Below are 21,689 nucleotides of genomic sequence, written 5' to 3'. Positions count from 1 at the left end.
CTTCCGGCCAGCAGGGGGAGCTGCTGCAGGGAGCACTTCGGGCCAGCAGGGGGCGCCCCGGGGCCAGCTCCAACCCCTCAGGGGCCATGGCGGCCTCGGCCCCGTGAGGGACCAGGGGAAATCGCTCCTTTTGCAAACTCACGGGCACCAATCGCTCCCGCCATTACCGCCGGCAGCAGGCAGAACAGACGGAGGCAGCAGGATGGATCCCAGTGCCCGGTGCCAGCGGAGCAGTGCCCCGGGGCCAGGCACACACCCTGCACAACCCCCACCACCGCTCCCCCTGATCCCCAAAGGAAGGAAGGCGGCACCAAACCCCAGGCAGGTCTCAGGTGCACAGCAGCACCTCCCGTGCCTTTGCACCACAATCCCTGAAAACCCTCAGCCTTTCACTGCCTTTTCCCCCTTCAGCCCTGGCACAGCAGCTCGGGGAATGTTCAATTGCCCTGGGATGTTGAGGAAAGCAGGCGCTCCTTGCTGGCACTGCCAGGGCTCCTCAGGGGTCTCCACAGCACCTTTGGAGCTGCTGCTCTTCCTGGGCCACAGCTGGTCCAGGCATAACAGCCACAGCGGGAGGAGGAGGAGAGGGACCAGGACCAAACCCTTAATGAGCTGTTGTCATTCGGGCCGCGGTTTCTGAAGTTCAGCTGTTCTGCTAAACCATCTCAGTGCACAAACACATGGTTCTGCAGCCTCTCCTGCGGACTTTGGGCTCCTGTGTGAGCACTGGACACATTTGGGGGCTCAGATGCCCCCAGGTCTGCCCCCAAGAAATGTTTTTGACTGCCAGGAATTTTCCTGGATCTTGTCACCATGACCACAGCTCAGGGATGGGCATTGGCCAGCCCTGCTCTGGCCAGCCCCAGGTGGCAGCCAGGACCTGAGGCTCCCCCCACCCCCTTGCCTTTGATTCTGGCAGCTTTTGAGCTGCTGCAAAGGTGAGAATTCTGTGGGGGGGAAATGGCCTGGCTGTGGTTTGCTGAGCCCTGCAAGAAGCACAAAACCCCGTGTGAGCCCAAGCAGTGGCTCTGCGAGGGCCTTTGATGGTTTTCAGAGCAGGGCTGACTGGAAACCCCCCTGCAGGGGCAGCTGTGAGGGAACCAGTGTGGAAATGCCTCAAATGATCATTTGGTCCCTGTCCCCAAAGGGACTGAGAGACATCCAATACTCCTGCAAATCCCACAAGGATCTCCTCAACAACCAGCAGCACTTTGGAACCTCTCTCAAAGAATGCTTAGGCTCTGGATGTGGACACCAGAAGAGAGGCAAAAGTGTGGAAATAACGAGCAGGAGCTCCCCACATTGCTCTGGGGCACAGGGCTGTCACAGCAGGAGCAGGGAGTGCCCAGGCAGGGGAATTCAGGGCAGGCTGCAGTGGATTTACCAGGGAAATCAGAGCCTGAGGGACACACGGGCATTTCCACACATTGCTGTGCAATCCCTGCTCCAAGGATGAACAGAGTTTCTGCCCTTTTGGCAGCACAACCCATGGGAAGGAAATCAAGCTTCAGGGTGGGCATGAGAAAAATGGGCAGAGTTCCTAACTCTGGCCCAACAAAAGCCTTCCTTATGGGCTGGGTTGCAGCCCGGCAGGCAGGGAACAATCCCATGGACCTGTTGGACACTCAGGGAGATTCCACACTCTGTGTTATCCAAAAGCAAACGCTGTACTGGGATGCACCACTGGGCTCCTGAAGGGAACCAAAACATCTCATTTCCCTGTGATTTGTTTGTACTGTGAGTGACTTGCAGAAATAGCAAGCATTTAAAGGATTATAGAAACCAGAATATTTCATACATTGCCAGTTTGATTTTTGCTGAGTTCTTTCTTGACTGTGATAAAAATGATGAAGGAAAAGATTCTTGGCTTTATTCTATGGATGTATAATTTTGCCTCCTCCAATTGGGCAACAGGGAAATCAATCAAATGTAGCCTGGGATTTCCCATCATCAGGGCAAGGTTGTAACAAGAACCCCCTTAGGTCTGGGCATCCGAGATGTGTCAGGGCCCGAGTGGGGACAATGGGAATGCTCAGAGCCCCCCAAGAAAGAGGTACCCACGATGTGCCCCCTGTGGGACAGGAATCCCCAAGGACGTGGCACCCCCAGAAGGACGAGGACCCCCCTGGGACAAGACCCCGGGACAAGAGCCAGGCATCAGCACTCCAGAGGAGCCCTTTTCCCTCAGGGCAGGACCCCTGTGGATGTGCCCCCCAGGACAGAATCTACGTCCTGGCCTCATCATAAACGGCCTCTTCCTTCTGCTGCAGGAAAGAGAAAGTGAAAATCCTGGGGGTGGGGGCATGGCCTGAGAGCTCCATCCCCCCCAGCCCCCTCAACCTCTGCCTGCACCCCAAGCAAAACTTTCCCCTTCGTGGCATCCCCCACCTGTGACCTGCTCAGGTGTTCCCTGGGATGGCTGAGCCAGGAAATGTGGGGATGGGAAAAAGCCCAGGGGTGTGTGGGGCAGAGAGCCAGAACCTTCCAGGACAAGGCTGGGGAGTCCCCCTGGCCATGAGCACCCTGTGGGAGCTGTGCTGGACTCTGAGCCACCCCAAAATCTGAGGCACTCTGTGAAAGAGCTGTGACCCCTGTGCCCACCCAGCCACTGCCCATCCCTGGGAACCCCATTCATGTGGGAACCCAGCCCTGGTACCCCCATTCTCTTGGACTCTCCTCCCTGGGAGCCCCCACCCCAGAACTCCCATTACCCAGCACCGCCATTATTGCGATCCCATCCCAGGGGCTGCTTCTTATCCCAGAACCCCGATTCCTGAGGTTCCCTCTTGTCCCCCAGCACCCAAAGCCCTGGGACCCACATGCCATGACACCCATCCTTGGCCCCCTGCACCGCCCCAGACACCAAATTGTGGACACATCCTGTCCCCACCATGTCCCACCATCACCCCCATGTCCCACAAGGTCCGCACCCTGCCCCCATCCTGTCCACACCCCTCCCCAACCAAGGGCCACCTACACACGAGGACGAGACCTGACCTCGCTTCCTGTCCCTTCATCCCAAGAGCCGCCAGCCAGGGGACAGGTGGCCCTGGCAGCGAGTGACAGCCAGTGCCCATGGCCGGGGACACCGGGATGGCCGGGAAGGTGGCGCTGCTCCTGTGGGGTGAGTGCCCCGGGCACGGGCCTGACTCCCCGGGGTGGGCCCTGGAGAGGCAGAGACCGGTGGGAAGGGGGCACAGGGGGGGCTGTGGGGTCCCCTGAGGTCCCCAAGGCCAAAAAGGGCCAGGGCCTAAGCATGGACACCAGTGTGACCTGAGTTGTGGGGACAGGAGCAGGGAGACAGGAACAGGGGAACTGGGATGTGGGGATGGGAACACAGGAACAGAGATGTGGGGAAAAGGATGAGGGAAAAGGAACCTTGAGAAATAGGAGCAGCTGTAGGGACAGGGACAGGGAGAAAGGGATGCAGGGACAAGGATAAGGGCCGCGTCCCATGCAGATGGGCCATGGGGACAGGAGCCATCGCAAGGGGATCACGAGCACAGGGCCATGGGGATGCGGCCATGGGGATAGGTGCTGTAGGGCTGGTGGAGGTGACCTGTGCGCACATGGGGTGTCCACAGTGTCCCCATGTCCTGCCTCAGTCCAGGCTGACAGAGGTGTCCCAGTCCTCAAAACCTCCGTGCTACACCAGTGTCCCCGTGGGAACAGACAGTTCTGGGGACAGACACCACGGCAGGTGCCCCAGGTGCTGCTGTCACTGCAGGGCCACCCCCACCCAGCCCTGTCCCTTCTCCCTTCCAGCCCAGACCCTCGGCCTCGCTGGTGAGTCCTCGGGGGATGCCATGTCCCCGCCCCGCTGTCCCCAGCCCCGCGCTGGCCCTGGCAGGCTGGTGTCCCCTGTCACCCGCAGGTGCCCAGACCACCCAGCTCCTCGTGCAGCCCCCCTGGACGCCGGCGGTGCTGTGGGACCAGGTGACACTGACCTGCCAGGGCTCGGGCACCGCCGGTGCCACCACCTGGTACAAGGACGGGCAGCGCTGGGGGCAGGATGGACCCGACAGCTTCCTTGTCACCGAGAGTGGCACCTACACGTGTGACAGACCCGGCAGTGGGCACAGCCCCCCCGTGCTGGTGTCAAATGGTGAGGGGGGATCTGAAATGCTCAGGGTGGCTCCCTGAGAGCTCTGAGTGGGCTCCAGTCCGTGGGTGGCCTCACAGCCCTCGTGTGGCCAGAGCCTGTCCCCTGCACCCAGGGACATCCCAGTGCATCCCAGTGCACCCCAGTGTGGTGGGACCCCACTGGTGACATCTGTGCCACGGGGCTGCTCCTTGTGTCCCTGCGAACCTCCCATGCACTGGACACTGCAGCCAGATGTCCCCGGTGCCATGGGCACCCACTTTGGAGCTGTCTCGGGCTCCTCAGTGTGACGGGACCCTCCTGTCCCACAGAGCCGCTGGTGCTGCAGGTGCCAGCACGGGCACTGCTGGAGGGGGACACGGTGACACTGCGGTGCCGGAGCTGGAAGGACAAGCCTGTCACCAGCGTGGTATTTTACAAGGACAATAAATATTTGAAGAGGTCTCTTAGTGGCAAAGATATGTCCCTCTCCCATTTGCAGCTGCACAGCAGCGGCCGCTACAGCTGCAAGGGCTCGGTTGGCTCAAGACACACATGGTCAGCACCAGTGACAGTCGCAGTGCACGGTGAGCACCCCCACAGCTGGAACCCCAATATCCTGACACCCCCAAAGCCACTTCTCAGTGCAATCAGAGTCGCACTCCCCACCCCCATCTCCTTCCCAGAGCTCTTCTCGGTGCCGGTGCTGGAGGGTCCCCCCGAGCTCACCGAGGGGTCCCCCCTCAATCTCAGCTGCCTCAGCACCCCCAGCCCCCTGCGGCCCCCAGCCCCCCTCCTGTACAGCTTCTACCGGGATGGACAGAGGGTGGGGGGCCCGCAGGGATCCCCGCGGCTCCTGGTGCCCACCGTGAGGGTCACCCAGTCTGGGAATTACAGCTTCAAGGTGAGCTCTGAGGAGGGGACCGTGTGGAAGAGCAGTGCCCAGCTCGGCGTCACGGTGTGCAGTGAGTGTGGGGATGGGCACCGGAGCCCTCAGATCCCTCCCAGGTCTCTCATCCCCACTGAACCCTCTCTGTGCGGCCCTGCCTTCCCAGCCCTCTCCCTGGGTCTCCCCATTGCTTTCCCTGGTGCCTCCTGGTGCCTCCTACCCCAGGTCCCCTCACCCCTTCCTGAATAAGGTGCCCCTCCCTCTCCACGGTCCCTCCATTGTCCATGTGTCCTAGCATCCTTGTCTTTGTCCCCAGAATCTTCCCTATGGTTCCCTTCTGCCCTCTCCTTGAGTCACCTCGCTCAGTGTCCCATCCTTCCTGGGCATCCGTTCCACTCTTTTCCAATCCTCGCCCCCATGTCTGCACCCGCATTTTCCTAATTGGGACCTCTCCACCCCACTCAGATCTGCCCCCTCCCTGAAACCCTCACTGCTCCCTGGTGTCCCCCCCTCCTCCCATATCCCCAGTCCCAACTGTGTTCCCCTGCAGGGGTCCTGCCCACCAGAGTGTCTCTGTTGGTGCAGCCCCCTGGGGGACAGGTGACACTGGGGGACAGCCTGGTGCTGAGCTGCACGGTGACCATGGGGACAGGTCCCCTGTCCTTCTCCTGGCACCGGGACGGCTCGGGGGCAACGCTGGGCACCGGCCCCCGCCTGGAGCTGTGGCACGTTGGGGACAATGACAGCGGCCACTACCAGTGCCGGGTCAGCGACGGTGAAAGCGTGGCCCAGAGTGTCCCCCTGAATGTCACTGTCCTGGGTGAGCGGGACCCTCGGGCTGGGGGCGACCCCACCCCCAGCATCCCCATCCTCCCCGGCCACATGCCAGCCCTGTCTGTGTCCCCGCAGTGCCCGTGGCCAATGCCACCATCACCCCCGGTCCCCCGGCACTCCAGGTGCGCCCAGGTGACCCCGTGACCCTGCGCTGCTCGGTGCAGGTGGGCTCAGCCCCTGTCACATTCACTTGGCTCCACAACGGCCAGGAGCTGGCCCGGGGTCCCCTCCTGGAGCTTGGGGACGTCGATGTGGGACATTCGGGCACCTACCAGTGCATGGCCACCAACCAGCTGGGACAGGACGGGCACCGCGTGTTCCGGGCACTCAGTCCAGAGCTGGCCCTGGAGGTGACACCACAGGGAACCACTGGACACCTTTGGATCACAGGTGGGGTCACACGGGGTCACCAGGGTGTTCAGGACCCCCGGAGTTCAGTGTGACCCCACTGTGTCCCCTCTGTCCCCTGCAGTGGCTCTGAATGTCGGCAGGACCCTCCTGTACCTGCTCCTGCTCCTGGCTGTCATCGGGGGCTGTCACTGGTGGCACCACCGGGGTGGGTGATAATGGGGGGGCATGGGGGTCCCAGGGATTGGGGTGAAGCCCCTCAGAGTGTGGGGGCCAGAGGGTGGCACCAACAGCTCCTGACTTGGGTGTAGCTGAGTCCCCTGAGACCTCACATGGCGCTCCTGGGGGATTTGGGGTGGTCCTGGAGGGTTATGAAGGGATACCGGGCGTTCTATCTGGGACCTTTTAGGGGTGTTTTGGGTCTCAGGGGGCAGTCAGGAATCCCGAGTGTGTTCAAGCCTCCCAAGGCCCCCACAGTCACCCCTCCCTCCTTTTCTTTGCAGCCCTCAGGAAGCCACAGGAAAGGTGAGTGGGGGTTTCCTGGTCTGAACCCCCATTTTACCCTCTTTGCAGGAAGCCCCGCACTCCCACAGACCCCCCCTTATTCCCGCAGGCCTCCCCAGGAGCCTTCGGCCCCCCCAGAGGAGGGCGCAGCCCTGGACCCCCACATTGTGTGCACTGATAGGGCAGGGGGTGAGTACAGGGGGGGACAGGGACTCGTCACCCACAGGTGACACCCCCACCCATGTGCCCAACCCCAGAGTCTCTCTCAGGGCCCCCTCCCTTTGCTTCCCTCAGGTGACCATGCAGATCTGCTGGGACCCCACGGGCAGCACTGGGACCCCAGTGACATCTACGAGAACATGCTGTGAGACTGGGGGACACTGGGTGCACTGGGAGCTCTGGAGGAACTGGGGGAATGGGTGGTCCCTGCCCAAGATGCCCCCCAATGTGTCCCTCCTCCATTTGGGTCTCATGGATGCCCACCCTGCTTGGGAGGTGGCCACGAGTGGGGAGGTCCCATGCATGGCTGCCCAGAGCTCCTGTTCCAGGGCTCCCAGTACTACCAGTGATCTTGGTGCTCCCAGTGCTCCCAGTTCCCCCAGGGGTTCCCCCTTCCCTCCTCCAGTGCCAGGGGACACCAGACCATTGTCCTTCTCATTGCACGCAAAGTGCAGATTTTGGATTAAACTGGGAGAAATGGTTTTTTGATTGTTCAGCTCTGCTGGCTGAGCTTGCACTGTGCAGGGTTCTGCTCAGGTTGTTGAGCAGATCCTTGTGGGATTTGCAGGATTTTTGGGTCTCTCTCAGTCCCTTGGGGACAGGGACCAAATGATCAATTGCTGCATTTCCACACTGGTTCCCTCACAGCTGCCCCTGCAGGGGAGATTTCCAGCCAGCCCTGCTCTGAAAACCATCAAAAGCCCTCTCAGAGCCACTGCTTGGGCTCACACGGGGTTTTGTGCTTCTTGCAGGGCTCAGCAAACCACAGCCAGGCCATTTCCAGTGCCCTAGTTTGAAAGACATGTGTTTGCCAAGGAAATCAGAAGCCTCCCATTGAACTGAAAAATGTGATCCTTCCTTCATACAGATTATTATGATTTTGAAGTTAAGGGAGCTCTCAGGCAAAGATATGGGGATAGGAATAGCAGTTCTTTACTAGTATATCTAACTAGACAAACAAGAACAACAACAGCTATGAAATTAGCCACAAACAGAACAGTAACTCAGTCCCAGTGTTTTTTGGCTGCAGGCACCTTTTCCCTGAGCTGCAGTTCCCAGTGGTGGAGGCGGGCAGGTCCCGCAGAGCTGCAGGAGGGCTGGGGGTGATGGCAGCGCTGTCCCAGGGGGAGAGAGAGATGGAGAGAGAGCCCTCTGCTCACAGTGTTGGTTCCGAAGCTCAGCAGAGTGCTGGATGGTGGCAGGTTACAGCGAGAAGGCAGCAGGGCAGGGTCCAACAGCAGTGAGGATGGCTCCCGATGCTGGATGGCAGGAATAGGACCGAGGCGGCGATCGTCCTTCTCGTCCAAACTCCGTGGGGGAAATGGGGAGAGCCAGAGCCTTCCGTCTCCTCCTCTTGCTGTTTGGATATCGAGGGGTTTCGCTCATCTCTCTCCTCCCCCTTGGCACCAGGGCCCAGTCAACAGGCATCTTAGCATGACAATGGGGAAAATTCCACTGAGGGAAAGGGAAAGAACCAACCCCCAACACCCAGTTAGGAAGAAGGGAGTGCAGAGATGGGGGCGAGGACTGGAAAGGGGGGAAAGGGATTGCAGAGAAGGATGGGAGATTAATCAAAGGTAAAAATGGAGAGGATTTAACGGAAAGCGAGGGAATATTTTGGCAACCCAGACAGGGAAGGTGCGGTATATGAACAACGGAGGGATGGCGGAGAGTGAGGGGCAGCTTACCCAGGGCGGGGTGAGGGGACCTGGTGAGGGATGGAATCATCAGGGAAAGCATTTGGGAGATCAAGGGAGAGAGCTGGGAAGGCAGGGCAGCACGGAGAGGTTGAGCGGGGCTGGGAGACCTGGGAGGGCTCTGGGGGCTCCCTGTGCCCATCCCCGCACTCACTGAGCACCGTGATGCTGAGCTGGGTGCTGCTCTTCCACATGGTCCCCCCTTCAGAGCTCACCTCGCAGGTGTAATTGCCAGAGTGGGAGAACCCCACGGCGGGCACCAGGAGCTGCATGGAACACTGCAGGCCCCCCACCCTCTGCCCATCCCGGTAGAAGCTGTACAGGAGGGGGGCTGGGGGCCACAGGGGGCTGGGGGTGCTGAGGCAGCTGAGATTGAGGGGGGACCCCTCGGTGAGCTCGGAGGGACCTTCCAGCACCGGCACCGAGAAGAGCTCTGGGAAGGAGATGGGGGTGGGGAGTGTGATTCTGCGTCCACTGAGAACTGGCTTTGGGGTGTCAGGATATTGGGGTTCCAGCTGTGGGGGTGCTCACCGTGCACTGTCACTTCCACCACTGCTGACACTTTCACATCGGAGGCCACCCAGCCCGTGAAGCGGTCGTGACCACTGCTGTGCAGCTGCTAGGAGGAAAGAGCCACCTCGGTGCTTGTGATGGACCCACTCAAATCCTTGTCATCCTGGTAAAATCGCACGCTGGTGACAGGCTTGTCCGACCAGCCCCGGCAGCGCAGTGTCACCGTGTCCCCCTCCAGCAGTGCCCGTGCTGGCACCTGCAGCACCAGCGGCTCTGTGGGACAGCAGGGTCCCGTCACACTGAGGAGTCCGAGACAGCTCCAAAGTGGGTGCCCATGGCACCGGGGACATCTGGCTGCAGTGTCCAGTGTGCGGGAGGGTCCCAGGGACACCAGGAGCAGCCCCGTGGCACAGCTGTCACCAGTGGGGTCCCACCACACTGGGGTGCACTGGGATGCACTGGGATGTCCCTGTGTGCAGGGGACAGGCTCTGGCCACACGAGGGCTGTGAGGCCAGCCACGGACTGGAGCCCACCCAGAGCTCTCAGGGAGCCACCCTGAGCATTTCAGATCCCCCCTCACCATTTGACACCAGCACGGGGGGGCTGCGCCCACTGCCGGGTCTGTCACACGTGTAGGTGCCACTCTCGGTGACAAGGACGCTGTCGCGTCCATCCTGCCCCCTGTGCTGCCCGTCCTTGTACCAGGTGGTGGCACCGGCGGTGCCCGAGCCCTGGCAGGTCAGTGTCACCCGGTCCCACAGCACCGCCGGTGTCCAGGGGGGCTGCACGAGGAGCTGGGTGGTCTGGGCACCTGTGGGTGACAGGGGACACCAGCCTGCCAGGGCCAGCCCGGGGCTGGGGACAGCGGGGCGGGGACATGGCATCCCCCGAGGACTCACCAGCGAGGCCGAGGGTCTGGGCTGGAAGGGAGAAGGGACAGGGCTGGGTGGGGGTGGCCCCGCAGGGACAGCAGCACCTGGGGCACCTGCCGTGGTGTCTGTCCCCAAAACTGTCTGTTCCCATGGGGACACTGGGGTAGCACGGAGGTTTTGAGGACTGGGACAGCCCTGTCACCCTGGGCTGAGGCAGAACATGGGGACACTGTGGACACCCCATGTTTGCACAGGTCACCTCCACCAGCCCTACAGCACCTGTCCCCATGGCCACATCCCCATGGCCCTGTGCCCGGGATGCCATTGCGATGGTTCCTGTCCCCATGGTCCATCTGCATGGGATGTGGCCCTTGTCCCTGTCCCTGTATCCCTGTCTCCCTGTCCCTCTATCCACAGCTGCCCTGATTCGCCAAGGTTCCTTTTCACACCTCGTTGTCCCCACATCTCTGTCCCCCTGTTCCTGTCCACCTCCCAGTTCCCCTGTTCCTGTCTCACTGTTGCTGTCCCCACTACTCTGGTCACACCGGGGTCTATGCCCATGCACTGGCTCTGTTTGGCCTTGGGGACCTCAGGGGACCCCACAGCCCCCCCTGTGCCCGCTCCCCACCGGTCTCTGCCTCACCAGGGCCCATCCCTGCGGCGTCAGGCCCGTGCCCAGGGCACTCACCCCACAGGAGCAGCGCCACCTTCCCGGCCATCCCGGTGTCCCCGGCCATGGGCACTGGCTGTCACTCGCTGCCAGGGCCACCTGTCCCCTGGCTGGCGGCTCTTGGGATGAAGGGACAGGAAGCGAGCTCAGGTCTCGTCCTCGTGTGTAGGTGGCCCTTGGTGGGGGAGGGGTGTGGACAGGATGGGGGCAGGGTGGGGACCTTGTAGAACATGGGGGTGATGGTGGGACATGGTGGGGACAGGATGTGTCCACCATTTTGTGTCTGGGGTGGTGCTGGGGTCCAAGGATGTCTTTCAATGTCACTGGGGTGCCAGGGATGGGGCCTCATGGGAATGGGGGTCCCAAGGTTTGGGTGGAGTCAGAGTTGGGGATGAGGGTCACAGACCAAAGTGGCCTCCCGGGATTTGAGATCCTGGGATGAATCCCCGGGATGGAGGTCCCAGGGGAATGGGGGTGCTGGGGAAAATCATGGTCCACAAGGGAGAGGTGAGGTCCCAGAGGCTAAAACTGCCTGGATGGGGATCCTTGGGAATGGAGACCGTGTGGAATGGCATTCCTGGGATCGGGGTCCCAGGGCAGGGGGACAGAAGGAATGGGGGGGCCTTGATTGGGGTCCCAGGGGAATGGGGGTGCCAGGGATGGGCAGTGGCTGGGCAGGCCCCATGGGTCACAGCTCCTGCCCTGGGTACCTCAGATTTTGGGGTCACCCAGGGCCCAGCTCAGTAGACCGGGATGTTCCGTGGTTTGAGGTGGTCTCCTAAACCCCAAAGGAACATTCCAAGAGTCTCTGCGTCTCTGTCCCCCTGACGACCCAGGGACATTTCCTGCTCTTTAATTTCTATTCCCTTCCTTTAATCCCTCAGTTTCACACAACCCCCCGTCCCTCCCCACCCTGTTCCAGACTTGATGATCCTGTAGAACACCTGATCAGGGAATGGGTTGGGGGAACCCCAGGGTGGGGGAAGCAGAGGGTGAGGGGTCTGCAGGGAGGGGTGGGGAGGCTGTGGGGCATGGGGGTGTCCAGCTGTGCCCCCCAACACTTTCACTTTCTCTCTCCTGCAGCAGGAGGAAGAGGCTGTTTGTGCTGAGAGCCACACGGGGCAGGTTCTGTCCTGGGGGGCACATCCAGGGCTCCTGTCCTGGGGGTTCCTGTCCCAGGGGGACACATCCTGCCCGAGGGGGTTTTGTCCTGGGGGATGGTGGCTCCGGGGGGTTCCAGACTTCTCCATTCTCCCTCCTCCCGTGCAGGATCTGAGCCGGCAAGAGCAGCTTGGGAATGGAGCCCCAGGCAGGAAGGAGCTCCCAAAGTCCTCCTGCTGGGAGCCAGTGGCCATCCAGGTGTGGGGCCCGGCCATGGCCCAGCCCCACTGCTCAGGGATGGGCATTGGCCAGCCCTGCTCTGGCCAGCCCCAGGTGGCAGCCAGGACCTGAGGCTCCCCCCACCCCCTTGCCTTTGATTCTGGCAGCTTTTCAGCTGCTGCAAAGGTGAGAATTCTGTGGGGGGAAATGGCCTGGCTGTGGTTTGCTGAGCCCTGCAAGAAGCACAAAACCCCGTGTGAGCCCAAGCAGTGGCTCTGCGAGGGCCTTTGATGGTTTTCAGAGCAGGGCTGGCTGGAAACCCCCCCTGCAGGGGCAGCTGTGAGGGAACCAGTGTGGAAATGCAGCAATTGATCCTTTGGTCCCTGTCCCAAAGGGACTGAGAGAGACCCAATACTCCAGCAAATCCTACAAGGATCTCCTCAACAACCAGCAGCACTTTGGAACCTCTCTCAAATAATGCTTAGGCTCTGGATGTGGACACCAGAAGAGAGGCAAAAGTGTGGAAATACCGAGCAGGAGCTGCCCATGTAGCTCTGGGGCACAGGGCTGTCACAGCAGGAGCAGGGAGTGCCCAGGCAGGGGAATTCAGGGCAGGCTGCAGTGGATTTACCAGGGAATCAGAGCCTGAGGGACACACAGGCATTTCCACACATTGCTGTGCAATCCCTGCTCCAAGGATGAACAGAGTTTCTGCCCTTTTGGCAGCACAACCCGTGGGAAGGAAATCAAGCTTCAGGGTGGGCACGAGAAAAATGGGCAGAGTTCCTAACTCTGGCCCAACAAAAGCCTTCCTTATGGGCTGGGCTGCAGCCCGGCAGGCAGGGAACAATCCCATGGACCTGTTGGATACTCAGGGAGATTCCACACTCTGTGTTATTCACAAGCAAACGCTGTACTGGGATGCACCACTGGGCTACTGAAGGGAACCAAACCATCTCATTTCCCTGTGATTTGTTTGTACTGTGAGTGACTTGCGGAATGACCAAGCATTTAAAGGATTGTAGAAACCAGAATATTTTATACATTGCCAGTTTGATATTTGCTGAGTTCGTTGTTGACTGTAATAAAAACCATGTAGGAAAAGATTCTTGCCTTTATTCTGTGGATGTATAATTTTGCCTCCTCCAATTGGGCAACAGGGAGATCATTCAAATGTAGCCTGGCATTTCCCATCATCAGGGCAAGGTTGTAACAAGAACCTCCTTAGGTCTGGGCATCCGAGATGTGTCAGGGCCCGAGTGGGGGCAACGGGAACGCTCAGAGATCCCAGGACAGACGTTCCCAGGATGTGCCCCCTGTAGGACAGGAATCCCCAAGGACGTGGCACCCCTTGAAGAACGAGGACCCCCCTGGCACAAGACCCCAGGACAAGAGCCAGGCATCAGCACTCCAGAGGAGCCCTTTTCCCTCAGGGCAGGACCCCTCTGGATGTGCCCCCAGGACAGAATCCACGTCCTGGCCTCAGCATAAACGGCCTCTTCCTTCTGCTGCAGGAAGGAGAAACTGAAAGTCCTGCGGGTGGGGGCATGGCCTGAGAGCTCCATCCCCCACAGCCCCCCAACCTCTGCATGCACCCCCAGCCCCTTTTTCCCCATCCTGGCATTCCCCCACCTGTGAACTGCTCAGGTGTTCCCCGGGACAGCTGAGCCAGGAAATGTGGGGATGGGAAAAAGCCCAGGGGTGTGTGGGGCAGAGAGCCAGAACCTTCCAGGACAAGGCTGGGGAGCCCCCCTGGCCATGATCACCCTGTGGGAGCTGTGCTGGGCTCTGAGCCACCCCAAAATCTGAGGCACTCTGTGAAGGAGCTGTGACCCCTGTGCCCACCCAGCCACTGCCCATCCCTGGGACCCCCATTCCTGGGGAAACCCAGCCCTGGCACCACCATTCCCTTGGTCTCTCCCCCCGGGGACCCCCCACCCCAGCACTCCCATTACCCAGCACCGCCATTATTGTGATCCCATGCCAGGGGCTGCTTCTTCCCCCAGAACCCCGATTCCCAAGGGTCCCTCTTGTCCCCCTGCAACCAAAACCCTGGGACCAACATGCCATGACACCCATCCTTGGCCCCCTGCACCACCCCAGCCTCCAAATTGTGGACACATCCTGTCCCCACCATGTCCCACCATCACCCCCATGTCCCACAAGGTCCCCACCCTGCCCCCATCCTGTCCACACCCCTCCCCCACCAAGGGCCACCTACACACGAGGACGAGACCTGAGCTCGCTTCCTGTCCCTTCATCCCAAGAGCCGCCAGCCAGGGGACAGGTGGCCCTGGCAGCGAGTGACAGCCAGTGCCCATGGCCGGGGACACCGGGATGGCCGGGAAGGTGGCGCTGCTCCTGTGGGGTGAGTGCCCCGGGCACGGGCCTGACTCCCCAGGGATGGGCCCTGGTGAGGCAGAGACCGGTGGGGAGCGGGCACAGGGGAGCTGTGGGGTCCCCTGAGGTCCCCAAGGCCAAACAGAGCCAGTGCCTGGGCATGGACACCAGTGTGACCTGAGTGGTGGGGACAGGAACAGGGGAACTGGGATGTGGGGATGGGAACACAGGAACAGAGATGTGGGGAAAAGGATGAGGGAAATGGAACCTTGAGGAATAGGGGCAGCTGTAGGGACAGGGACAGGGAGAAAGGGATGCAGGGGCAGGGACAAGGGCCTCGTCCTGTGCAGATGGGCCATGGGGACAGGAGCCATTGGAATGGGATCACGGGCACAGGGCCATGGGGATGTGGCCATGGGGACAGGTGCTGTAGTGCTGGTGGGGGTGACCTGTGCAGACATGGGATGTCCACAGTGTCCCCATGTCCTGCCTCAACCCCGGGGGACTGAGGTGTCCCTGTCCTCCAAACCTCCGTGCTACCCCGGTGTCCCCATGGGAACAGACAGTTTTGGGGACAGACACCACGGCAGGTGCCCCAGGTGCTGCTGTCACTGCAGGGCCACCCCCAACCAGCCCTGTCCCTTCTCCCTTCCAGCCCAGACCCTCGGCCTCACTGGTGAGTCCTCGGGGGATGCCATGTCCCCGCCCCGCTGTCCCCAGCCCCGGGCTGGCCCTGGCAGGCTGGTGTCCCCTGTCACCCACAGGTGCCCAGACCACCCAGCTCCTCGTGCAGCCCCCCTGGACGCCGGCGGTGCTGTGGGACCGGGTGACACTGACCTGCCAGGGCTCGGGCACCGCCGGTGCCACCACCTGGTACAAGGACGGGCGGCGCTGGGGGCAGGATGGACGTGACAGATTCCTTGTCACTGAGAGTGGCACCTACACGTGTGACAGACCCGGCAGTGGGCTCAGCCCCCCCGTGCTGGTGTCAAATGGTGAGGGGGGATCTGAAATGCTCAGGGTGGCTCCCTGAGAGCTCTGGGTGGGCTCCAGTCCGTGGCTGGCCTCACAGCCCTCGTGTGGCCAGAGCCTGTCCCCTGCACCCAGGGACATCCCAGTGCATCCCAGTGCACCCCAGTGTGGTGGGACCCCACTGGTGACGGCTGTGCCACGGGGCTGCTCCTGGTGTCCCTGGGACCCTCCCACACACTCGACACTGCAGCCAGATGTCCCCGGTGCCATGGGCACCCACTTTGGAGCTGTCTCAGGCTCCTCACTGTGACGGGACCCTGCTGTCCCACAGAGTCGCTGGTGCTGCAGGTGCCAGCACGGGCACTGCTGGAGGGGGACACGGTGACACTGCGCTGCCGGAGCTGGTCGGACAAGCCTGTCACCAGCGTGCGATTTTACGAGGAAGTCAAGGATTTGAGTGGGTCTATCACAAGCACCGAGCTGTCCCTTTCCACGCAGCAGATCCAAAACCGCGGCAGCTATCGATGCATGGGCTTGGTGGGCTCAGAAATGAAAGTGTCAGCACCAGTGTCAGTGACAGTGCACGGTGAGCACCCCCATGGCTGGAACCCAAATATCCTGACACCCCCAAAGCCACTTCTCAGTGCAATCAGAGTCACACTCCCCACCCCCATCTCCTTCCCAGAGCTCTTCTCTGTGCCAGAGCTGGAGGGTCCCCCTGAGCTCACCGTGGGGTCCCCCCTCAATCTCAGCTGCCTCAGCACCCCCAGCCCGCTGCGGCCCCCAGACCCCCTCCTGTACAGCTTCTACTGGGATGGGCAGAGGGTGGTGGACCCGCAGGGGTCCCCGCACCTCCTGGTGCCCGCCGTGGGGTTCTCCCTCACGGGGAATTATAGCTGCGAGGTGAGCTCTGAAGGGGGGACCGTGCAGAAGAGCAGTGCCCGGCTCGGTGTCACGGTGCACAGTGAGTGAGGGGATGGGCACAGGGAGCCCCCTGAGCCCTCCCAGGTCTCCCATCCCCGCTCAACCCTCTCCATGCTCCCCTGCCTTCCCAGCCCCCTCCCTGAGTCCTCCCAATCACTTTCCCTGGTGCCTCCATCCCCCAGCAGGTCCCCTCACCCCTCCCTGGAGAAGCTGCCCCTCCCTATCCACTTTCCCTCCATTGTCCACATGTCCCACCATCCCTGTCCGGGTCCCCAAAATCTTCCCTGGGGTTCCCTTGAGCCCTCTCCATACATCACCTCGCTCAATGTCCCATCCTTCCTGGGGGTCCGTTCCACTCTCTTCCAATCCTCGCCTCCATGACTGCACCCCTTTTTTCCTGACTGGGACCTCTCCACACCACTCAGATCCGCCCCCTCTCTGATACCCGCACTGCTCCCTGGTGTCCCCCACTCCTCCCATATCCCCAGTCTCTCCTGTGTCTCCCCACAGAGGTCCCACCCTCGGGGGTGTCCCTGTCAGTGCAGCCCCCCGGAGGACAGGTGGCACTGGGGGACAGCCTGGTGCTGAGCTGCACAGTGACCATGGGGACAGGTCCCCTGTCCTTCTCCTGGCACCGGGAGGGCTCGGGGGCAACCCAGGGCACCAGCCCCCGCCTGGAGCTGCGGCACGTTGGGGACAATGACAGCGGCCACTACCAGTGCCGGGTCAGCGACGGTGAAAGCGTGGCCCAGAGTGTCCCCCTGAATGTCACTGTCCTGGATGAGCGGGACCCTCGGGCTGGGGTGACCCCACCCACAGCATCCCCATCCTCCTCGGCCACGTGCCAGCCCTGTCTGTGTCCCCGCAGTGCCCGTGGCCAATGCCACCATCACCCCCGGTCCCCCGGCACTCCAGGTGCGCCCTGGTGACCCCGTGACCCTGCGCTGCTCGGTGCAGGTGGGCTCAGCCCCTGTCACCTTCACCTGGCTCCACAACGGCCAGGAGCTGGCCCGGGGTCCCCTCCTGGAGATTGGGGACGTCGATGTGGGACATTCGGGCACCTACCAGTGCATGGCCACCAACCAGCTGGCACAGGACGGGCACCGCATGTTCCGGGCACTCAGTCCAGAGCTGGCCCTGGAGGTGACACCACAGGGAACCACTGGACACCACGGAAACAGAGGTGGGGTCAGACAGGATGATTGGGATTGCAGGACCCCTGGAGTGACAGGTGACCCTGATGTGTCCCTTCTGTCCCCTCCAGTGGCCGCAGGGCTTGGCGGGTCCCTCCTCTTCCTGGTGCTGCTCCTGGGTGGAGCTTTGGGCTGGCGCCGGTGGAACAACATGGGTGGGTCACAATGGGGACAATGGGGGCCCCAGGGATCTGGTGGGTCATAGACGTGTGGGGAAGATGGCGTGGCACTTACAGCCACATATTTGGGCAGCTTTTAGCCCAGAGGACTTTTCCTCGGGGTCCTGACTGATTTGGGGTAGTGTTGCAAGCCCTTGCAGGGATTTTGGGGGTCCTTTCAGTGATTCTGGGGGAATTTGGAGGGTCTCCCTCCTTGTCCAGATAGAGCTTCTAGGGACTCAGATGGTCCAGTGTACTGGGGTGGTTCAGGGATTCTGGGGGGCAGGAGGGGGCCTCCGGGGTCATTGGCGAAATTGAGGATGCAGAGGGGTTTCAGCACTCCTGAGAGGGGTCAAGGTCCTGGGACCCCACAGTTACCCCTGCCCTATTTCCTTTGCAGCTGCCAGGAAGCAGCGGGAAAGGTGAGTGGGGAGCCCAAACCACACTCCCATCTTTGACCCCAACCCCCAGACCCCCCTGTCTCTCTCACACATCCCCTTTATTCCCTTAGGCCCCTTCCGGAGCCCCCGGCCCCCCCAGAGGAGGGGGAGGTGCTGTACACCCACGTCGTGATCACCGAGCACATGGGGGGTGAGTCCAGGCTGGGACACACACAGAGGGACACGTCACCCATGAGTGTCCCCCCAGCCAGATGCCACAGCCAGTGTCTCTCGCAGCGTTCCCCCGTGCCACCACACTCCAGGATCCCCAGGTGACCTACGCGGAGCTGCCAGCAACCCATGGGCGACCACGGGAATCTGGGGACATCTACAGAAATGTGCTGTGACACTTGAGGCAAGGCTGGGCACTGGGGGACACTGGGGGCACTGAAGGCACTGGGGGCAGAGGTGGACCTCAGCTACGGGCAGACACACAAGTGTGTCCCCCCCATAGCTCCCATGGGGTCCCAACATTCACGGATAGGTGGGCACAACTTGGGGCTCACGTGTGAGGCTGCACAGGGCACCCAAGCTACCCTTGCCCCCCAGACCCCACAAGGCCATCCCCACCCCTCTTCCACTGTCACCACTGACTCACCATTCCACATCCAAGTGCTGCCACAATCTTCAGAGATTTCCCCATTCCCTCCCCACTGTGCTCTCAGTACCCCCATGGCCTCCCTGTTTCTCCTCCCAGTGCCTCTCCATTTCTCCCAGTAGATCCAGGTGCTTCCCATTCTCTCTCCCAGTCCCCCTGTCCTCCCAGTGCCTCTGCAATGCCCCTCTCAGCAGTCCCAGCACACCCACGGCTCCTCATCTCTCCTCCCCTTGCCAGGGGAACACAGGACTCGTTGCCCTCTCATTGGCACCAAAATGCAGCTTTTTGGTTCAACTGGCAGACATGATGTTTCTTTGTTCAGCTCTGTTGGGCTTTAGGAATGGGATTCTCCAATTTTTGGCTGCCAGTAAAAACCAGTGCTCTGGATTCCCTTCTCTGCTCTCTCAAACGCCTCCTGTGCCGTGTTCCCCACACGATGATTTGACAACAGCCCTGCGGAGTTTCCTGAGCATCCCTCATTTCCTGAGGAGTCGGGATCATGCCATGGCACAGGGTGGGGTGTCAGGGACAGGAAAAGTTGGTGTCTCAAGACATTTTGGAACCCCTGTGTGTGGCAGGGCTGGCTCAGGCCTTGCTTTTGCTGACACAGGGCCCCATGTGTCCAGCAGTCTGTCAGCCATGGCACACTGGGGACAGAGTGACGCTCTGCCAAACTCATCTCCTGAGTGGTGATTGAGCAGGGGTCCCAGCTTGGGAGAGGACCTTGGTGGCCCCAGGACTTAAAAGGTAAGGCATGAGGTGGCCAAGTGTCTGACCACGTCTGCTGTTGGAGTGTGTGTCCAATCCACGCTGGAACCCAGGAGCTGGAATCTGTCTTGGTTTAAAAGAGAAACCTCTGCCAAGGAAAGGAGAATGGAAAAGGAAATGGAATGGAAAGAGGACTAGTCCCTCCAAATTCTTGTATTTGCGCAAATTCTGGGGCTTCCAGGCAAATGATTAAGAAAAGGAATAACAGTTCATTGCTAGGAAATTTGCAGAACAGAACAAAACAACCAAGAACAGAGGAACAGAAATTTCCAACCTGCTGAGGGCTCTTTGTTCATCTTTGATGTCGTTATGAACATGGCCAGCAGGGGGCGCTGCTGCAGGGAGCACTTCCGGCCAGCAGGGGGAGCTGCTGCAGGGAGCACTTCCGGCCAGCAGGGGGCGCTGCTGCAGGGAGCACTTCCGGCCAGCAGGGGGAGCTGCTGCAGGGAGCACTTCCGGCCAGCAGGGGGCGCTGCTGCAGGGAGCAATTCCGGCCAGCAGGGGGAGCTGCTGCAGGGAGCACTTCCGGCCAGCAGGGGGCGCCCCGGGGCCAGCTCCAACCCCTCAGGGGCATGGAGGCCTCGGCCCCGTGAGGGACCAGGGGAAATCGCTCCTTTTGCAAACTCACGGGCACCAATCGCTCCCGCCATTACCACCGGCAGCAGGCAGAACAGACGGAGGCAGCAGGATGGATCCCAGTGCCCGGTGCCAGCGTAGCAGTGTCCCAGGGCCAGGCACACGCCCTGCGCAACCCCCACCACCGCTCCCCCTGATCCCCAAAGGAAGGAAGGCGGCACCAAACCCCAGGCAGGTCTCAGGTGCACAGCAGCACCTCCCGTGCCTTTGCACCACAATCCCTGAAAACCCTCAGCCTTTCACTGCCTTTTCCCCCTTCAGCCCTGGCACAGCAGCTCGGGGAATGTTCAATTGCCCTGGAATGTTGAGGAAAGCAGGCGCTCCTTGCTGGCACTGCCAGGGCTCCTCATGGGGTTCCACAGCACCTTTGGAGCTGCTGCTCTTCCTGGGCCACTGCTGGTCCCGACACAGCAGCCACAGCGGGAGGAGGAGGAGAGGGACCAGGAGCAAACCCTTAATGAGCTGTTGTCATTCAGGCCGCGGTTTCTGCAGTTCAGCTGTGCTGCTAAACCATCTCAGTGCACAAACACATGGCTCTGCTGCCTCTCCTGCGGACTTTGGGCTCCTGTGTGAGCACTGGACACTTTTGGGGGCTCAGATGCCCCCAGATCTGCCCCCAAGAAATGTTTTTTGACTGCCAGGAATTTTCCTGGAACTTGTCAACATGACCACTGCTCAGGGATGGGCATTGGCCAGCCCTGCTCTGGCCAGCCCCAGGTGGCAGCCAGGACCTGAGGCTCCCCCCACCCCCTTGCCTTTGATTCTGGCAGCTTTTGAGCTGCTGCAAAGGTGAGAATTCTGTGGGGGGAAAATGGCCTGGCTGTGGTTTGCTGAGCCCTGCAAGAAGCACAAAACCCCGTGTGAGCCCAAGCAGTGGCTCTGCGAGGGCCTTTGATGGTTTTCAGGCAGGGCTGGCTGGAAACCCCCCCTGCAGGGGCAGCTGTGAGGGAACCAGTGTGGAAATGCAGCAATTGATCCTTTGGTCCCTGTCCCCAAGGGACTGAGAGAGACCCAAAAATCCTGCAAATCCCACAAGGATGTGCTGAACAACCTGAGCAGAACCCTGCACAGTGCGAGCTGAGGCAGCAGAGCTGAAAAAACAAAAACCATTTCTCCTGATTTAATCCAAAATCTTCGTTGTGTGTGCAATGAGAGGGACAAGGGTCCTGTGTTCCCTGGCACTGGAAGAGGGAATGGGGAGCCCCTGGGGGAACTGGGAGCACTGGAACGGGAATTCTGGGCTGCCCTGCACGGGAACTCCCCACTTGTGGCCACCTCCCAGCCAGGGTGGGAATCCATGAGATCCAAACGTTGGTGGGACACACGGAGGGGGCACTTGGGCAGGGACCTCCAGTTCCCCCAGTGCCCCCTGTGTTCCCAATGTCCCCCAGTCTCACAACACATTATTGTAGACGGCACTGGGGTCCCAGTGTTGCCCATGGGGTCCCAGCAGCTCCTTGTGGTCACCTGGGGGAGGTGACGGGGGGGACCCTGAGAGAGACTCGGGTTGGGCACATGGGTGGGGGTGTCACCCGTGGGTGATGAGTCCCTGTCCCCACCTGTACTCACCCCCTGCCCTCTCAGTGCACACAATGTGGGGGTCCAGCGCTGCCCCCTCCGCTGGGGAAGCCGAGGGCTCCTGGGGAGGCCTGTGGGGATAAGGGGGGGTCTGTGGGAGTGCGGGGCTCTCTGCAGTGAGGGTAAAATGGGGG

At 61.1% G+C, this 21,689-nt stretch overlaps 3 protein-coding genes across 3 annotated transcripts; 2 read left to right on the top strand and 1 right to left on the bottom strand.

Moving 5' to 3' along the window:
- Positions 1-86: 86 nt before the first annotated feature.
- LOC134055095 (Fc receptor-like protein 2) lies at positions 87-7,024 on the top strand. Its single transcript, XM_062511225.1, has 13 exons — positions 87-103; positions 2,271-2,295; positions 3,024-3,105; positions 3,766-3,786; positions 3,875-4,105; positions 4,414-4,668; positions 4,768-5,046; positions 5,521-5,790; positions 5,880-6,194; positions 6,277-6,360; positions 6,656-6,677; positions 6,766-6,845; positions 6,951-7,024. Exons 1-13 carry the CDS (start codon positions 87-89, stop codon positions 7,022-7,024), a joined length of 1,755 nt encoding a protein of 584 aa, XP_062367209.1.
- Positions 7,025-8,367: 1,343 nt separating this feature from the next.
- LOC134055093 (high affinity immunoglobulin gamma Fc receptor I-like) lies at positions 8,368-10,695 on the bottom strand. Its single transcript, XM_062511224.1, has 7 exons — positions 10,647-10,695; positions 9,986-10,006; positions 9,667-9,897; positions 9,264-9,358; positions 9,104-9,191; positions 8,727-9,005; positions 8,368-8,402 (listed from the first exon to the last, which is right to left on the bottom strand). The coding sequence occupies exons 1-7, from the start codon at positions 10,693-10,695 to the stop codon at positions 8,368-8,370; spliced, it is 798 nt and encodes a 265-aa protein (XP_062367208.1).
- Positions 10,696-13,191: 2,496 nt separating this feature from the next.
- On the top strand, positions 13,192-18,322 carry LOC134055092 (Fc receptor-like protein 4). The gene is made up of 12 exons (XM_062511223.1): positions 13,192-13,266; positions 14,216-14,297; positions 14,944-14,964; positions 15,053-15,283; positions 15,592-15,846; positions 15,946-16,224; positions 16,695-16,962; positions 17,051-17,367; positions 17,449-17,532; positions 17,936-17,957; positions 18,047-18,126; positions 18,213-18,322. The coding sequence occupies exons 1-12, from the start codon at positions 13,192-13,194 to the stop codon at positions 18,320-18,322; spliced, it is 1,824 nt and encodes a 607-aa protein (XP_062367207.1).
- The last annotated feature ends 3,367 nt before the right edge of the window (positions 18,323-21,689 follow it).

The sequence above is a fragment of the Cinclus cinclus genome, chromosome 31 (assembly GCF_963662255.1).
Source record: "Cinclus cinclus chromosome 31, bCinCin1.1, whole genome shotgun sequence".
NCBI classification, from domain to species: Eukaryota; Metazoa; Chordata; class Aves; order Passeriformes; family Cinclidae; genus Cinclus; species Cinclus cinclus.
The sequence above is the reverse complement of the archived record's forward strand: the minus strand, read 5'-3'. Positions and strand labels throughout refer to the sequence as shown.

What these genes read in the sequence shown, in the direction of transcription:
- LOC134055095 (XM_062511225.1), top strand. An exon ending in CCAGACCCTCGGCCTCGCTG is followed by an intron (nt 3,787 to 3,874) that starts GTGAGTCCTCGG and finishes TGTCACCCGCAG; the next exon opens with GTGCCCAGACCACCCAGCTC. An exon ending in TGGACACCTTTGGATCACAG is followed by an intron (nt 6,195 to 6,276) that starts GTGGGGTCACAC and finishes TGTCCCCTGCAG; the next exon opens with TGGCTCTGAATGTCGGCAGG.
- LOC134055093 (XM_062511224.1), bottom strand. Translation starts at nt 10,695, where the DNA reads ATGGCCGGGGACACCGGGATGGCCGGGAAGGTGGCGCTGCTCCTGTGG. An exon ending in CCAGACCCTCGGCCTCGCTG is followed by an intron (nt 9,898 to 9,985) that starts GTGAGTCCTCGG and finishes TGTCACCCACAG; the next exon opens with GTGCCCAGACCACCCAGCTC. An exon ending in CCCCGTGCTGGTGTCAAATG is followed by an intron (nt 9,359 to 9,666) that starts GTGAGGGGGGAT and finishes GCTGTCCCACAG; the next exon opens with AGCCGCTGGTGCTGCAGGTG.
- LOC134055092 (XM_062511223.1), top strand. Translation starts at nt 13,192, where the DNA reads ATGTGTCAGGGCCCGAGTGGGGGCAACGGGAACGCTCAGAGATCCCAG. An exon ending in GCGCCGGTGGAACAACATGG is followed by an intron (nt 17,533 to 17,935) that starts GTGGGTCACAAT and finishes TTTCCTTTGCAG; the next exon opens with CTGCCAGGAAGCAGCGGGAA. An exon ending in GCCAGGAAGCAGCGGGAAAG is followed by an intron (nt 17,958 to 18,046) that starts GTGAGTGGGGAG and finishes TTATTCCCTTAG; the next exon opens with GCCCCTTCCGGAGCCCCCGG.